This window comes from Arachis ipaensis, chromosome B01 (genome assembly GCF_000816755.2).
Source record: "Arachis ipaensis cultivar K30076 chromosome B01, Araip1.1, whole genome shotgun sequence".
Lineage (NCBI taxonomy): Eukaryota > Viridiplantae > Streptophyta > Magnoliopsida > Fabales > Fabaceae > Arachis > Arachis ipaensis.
Window position 1 is genome coordinate 137160060 of NC_029785.2, and position 4168 is coordinate 137164227.

The following is a 4168-nucleotide window of genomic DNA, read 5'->3' on the forward strand; positions in this document are numbered from 1 at the left end:
TACAAGTCGTCAAGGCCATGTTCAGCTACCGAAGGTTGCATCATGCCAATGACTTAGGATTCAATCATGTTGAAGGAGAACTTTGAAAGCAGCTGAGGGACCGCTGATATCACTTGCCCATATCTCTGCAAAATGCAAAAATAAAGGCATTCAGGAAAACATAGCACCACTGTGTTAAGTCATAACTTCAGTCACCAAAAAATGAGCATAAGGAACTTCTATAGTTTATATTATCCTCAAATGATTCTAACATGGTTTTAATTCCCTAATATACAACAATGTGAATCAATTCAAGCATCATATAGCCTGTGACCTAAATACTTTCCGGGTCCAATGGAAATCCATACCTTCTGATTTTCATGAATTTGGAAATCCATACCTTTTGGTTTTCATGAATTTGGCACAATGGAACTGCAAGCAACTTTAGGTTCTTTGGCACAATGAATTTTCGACTCTCCGGCAGCTTCACAAGAAAAAGTTTCGTACACTCCTTCACCACAAAACCATAAACAAGACTATAAGGGCATCCTCAACTACATAAGCAAAGCCATTTGAATGATTACATACCTTAGGTTTTCTCACATTAGGTGGCAGGTAGGGATACAATAATGTTTCGAATTCAGCTCTCCACCACATTCCAAGGCACTCACCCACCTAAATCAAGTATAGCACAATTCATATGATGAACTATATATAGTAGTGAGGTAGGTATATGGTGACAATTGAAAAATAACGAGTTTAATACCTCCCATTCAGTCCCATTGTCATCTTCATTAACAGATAGCTTCCTTACCAGCTTACGCCTCAATCCATCAATATCTGGAAATTCATAGAATCTTGCTTGTTAGAAATGCAGGTAGGAAAATATTATCAAACAATAACTTAGCCTCCCATTTCGAGCTTTTGAGGCTTCCTACGATACCTGATTCACCTGGTCTTAAGCGACCACCAGGTAGTTTAAAGAAGGAATTCTTGACTTGCAACAGCAGCAAATGTGGATGTTTGAACAACTCAACCTGTTCCAAGAACATTTACATTCTGTCAGCACACAAACATATTGCTTGTATCAATGGCATAGAACATGGACTGTTATCCAGCACTTCAGGGACAACGAATGCAAATAACCAATAACAAATATGAATATTACTCAAAGAAAATTCAAGTCAATTTCAGCCTTCCATGCTTTCCTCCCAAAATTCAAGTAAAAATTAACATGTAACCGAAAAATTTCAGAGAAAGGAAATAATATAGCATGAGCTCAATCATATATACCATATTACTAATATAAACTTGTTTTCCAAAAACAACATATAAAGCACAACATTTTTCCTCCAATCATGAATTACTAATCTTTTAGGTAACACTTCCATGGAACTACTCAATCAAGTGAACAAAATTATCAAGGTATTTTATTAATAAAAAAAAAAAAAACTGTGAAAGAAAAAAAATGAAGGGTGAAGGAACAAGAGAAACAACCCACCAGAATGACAGCTTCCACGCAATTACGGATTCCACGAGCAGCATAGCTAAGGTGCAAAATTAAAAGAGAGTTAGACCGAAGAAGGAAGGAACAAAGCTAGAACACAAGTGAAATTGTAAAATCAGAGAAAACAGAACTTAGATTAAGGAAAAAGAACGAACTTGGATTTCATCCTGGAAAAGCGATCAGCTAGGGTTTCATCCTTGAAAGGAATAGAGTGTTTGGCGCCAAAGTAGTAATTGCTCAAAGGGTATAGGTCAACTTCAAGTCGTTGATTGCGATCGTACTCACTCTCATGATTACGATTACGATGATGATGATAGAGAGTGGTAGCTTCAGCAGCTTCACCCATTTTCAGTTATCAGTAAAACAAAATCTATCTCCGTTGCTTCGTGTTGCATTCAATTAATACAGGTTAACGAAGTTGCAGAAAGCGCGAGAGGGTGCCACGAACACACACAAGGAGAAAGAAGATTCAAGACACGAGAGTGAGTGAGGTAGCTGTCGTGTCAACGTTCCAGAGCGATCCCACACAACTCAGCAGTCACCGCAAATCCATAATGGGCTCAGATAATTGGGCCTATTTGGGCCACAGTATCAGAACTTTAGATAGATGTATTTTAATTAGTTGAACTGGCCCATACTATGACCCAAAAATTATTTTCCGTTGCCGGGACTTGAACCCGGGTCTCTCGGGTGAGAGCCGAGTATCCTAACCACCTAGACTACAACGGAGTTGCTATTTGCATTGCCAAGAATTTATTTAACCCTGAGTTCACCATATCTATCTACTTTTTCCGAGTTAATACTCAATTTGGTCCTGAACTTACACACAAGTCTTAATTTAGTTCTTGAGGTTTCAATTGCCTCTATTTAGTCCCCAAAATTTATAAACGTGCTTCATATTAGTCCCTGAGACGATTTTTAGTATAAAAACGTTAATGGAGCGCTATTATAGACTATCAGATGTCACGTTAAAACTTGTAAAATAATGTAGTTTTAGTTTTGGCATTTAAATAGCTCAAAAACGGTGTCATATCACTTATTTTGTTAAGTAAAATTTTAATAAACACCATTTACGATGTTGTTTTTGGGTTATTTGAGTGTCAAAACTAAAATGACATCATTTTACAAGGTTTAGTGTGGCATCCGGTTGTTCACGACAGTCTTCCGTTAAAGTTTGTACGTTGAAAATTGTTTCAAGGACTAATATGAGTTATGTTCACAAAGTTTGAGGACTAAATAGAGACAATTGAAACTTTAAGAACTAAATTGAGACTCGCGTGTAAGTTCAGGGACCAAATTAAGTATTATCTCCTATTTTTCCATAAAAAATAAGATTCCTTGATTCTTCACCTGAAAAAGATTTAAAAAAAAATCCATTGTACAAACATTTCACCTTAACTTAGGATTTGGGAAAGGACTGAACTTAAATGGATGTAATATAGTCAGTTTAATCTAATAATTATATTTGTAGTTGATTCCACAACTTAAATCTCAAAATCTTTAAAGTCATATGAAAACAATTTAATCTTTGAAAAAGAAATTGTTTAGTTTTTTTTTATTAGTATTAGTTAATTTCCTACTTAAAAATGAGATATTTTGATTTGGAATACTTTTGGTTGAGTGACTGATAAGCAACCATCTCTTTTTAATCTGATCCAATATATTACAAGAATTCCCTAAATCATACATCTGTGTATATATGTAGACACTGTATAGTGGTTATAAGGTGAAATTTTCTTCTTTTTTATGTTGGTAAAAACTAAAATTGAATGGGACGTTTTACTATACAAATTAAAGTTGTATAGAGAGAATATAAATTCTTTTTATAGTTATTTTTTATTATTTTATTATTGTTCAAAATGTAAGTCCTAACTTTTTCAATCTCTTTTTCATCCCATAAAAAGAAAAATATGTAAACTTATATCTTTACCATATAATTTACCAAATTGATTTTATACTTGCCCAAGACTCTTGCAGTTTTTGGTTTACATCAGAATTTTCTACTTGTCTTTGTTTACAAGCAATGCATTGTGGCAGATGGATAACTAATGCCCAATTTTTACATAAAGAATTAAGATAAGATAACTCAACAATTGTAGCTGTGAAGTTGATTTAGTAAGTCAAGAGTTGCCATATCTGACTATTCAAACTCTTAAGTCTCCTTTGTCTGCAAGTGCCACGATATAAGGTTTAAGCCCACTCAGCATGCAACCATCAATTTAACACCTCAACCATTTATATGGTTTAATTCCAAGCTACTTTATTTTTAGATGCTTCAGGGAGAAAATGTTCAGTAAATAATATTACTAATGATAAAGAGAAAGGCAACTGCTTCTTTTGATGAATGGAGTTATCCTCCTATAATCCTATTATATTGCCTGGATTGATTTATAAATTAAGCAGGCCCTGCCTCACCTACCTACTTTAAATCATGAAATCTTTAATGAAGATGTGGACATTTATATAGGGGAGTATTTGATTTATTTTATTTCGCATAATGTATGTTGTAGTGATCATCCCAAATTGAAAATTATGTACACCAGTTTTGTATCTTGTGTCACCACTCCCTTTGTGTCAAAATGCGTGCTTTTATTGGAAAAGTATAGGATACTAATAGATTATCTGCTAACTTATTATTAATAATAATTAATTATTATATTTTAAATATATGTATAAAGAAAT

The 4168-nt window shown here is 33.9% G+C and overlaps 1 protein-coding gene and 1 non-coding gene across 2 annotated transcripts; both read right to left on the reverse strand.

Moving 5' to 3' along the window:
• On the reverse strand, nucleotides 1-1789 carry LOC107643394 (pre-mRNA cleavage factor Im 25 kDa subunit 1; the record flags this gene model as incomplete). Its single annotated transcript, XM_016347029.1, is given in 7 exon segments — nucleotides 1-125; nucleotides 380-490; nucleotides 568-654; nucleotides 746-819; nucleotides 923-1016; nucleotides 1481-1526; nucleotides 1642-1789. Coding segments are annotated over 7 exon segments (632 nt in total), but the record flags the coding sequence as incomplete, so codon positions are not given.
• On the reverse strand, nucleotides 2143-2215 carry TRNAE-CUC. The gene has a single exon. It is a non-coding gene; the product is annotated as a tRNA-Glu (tRNA).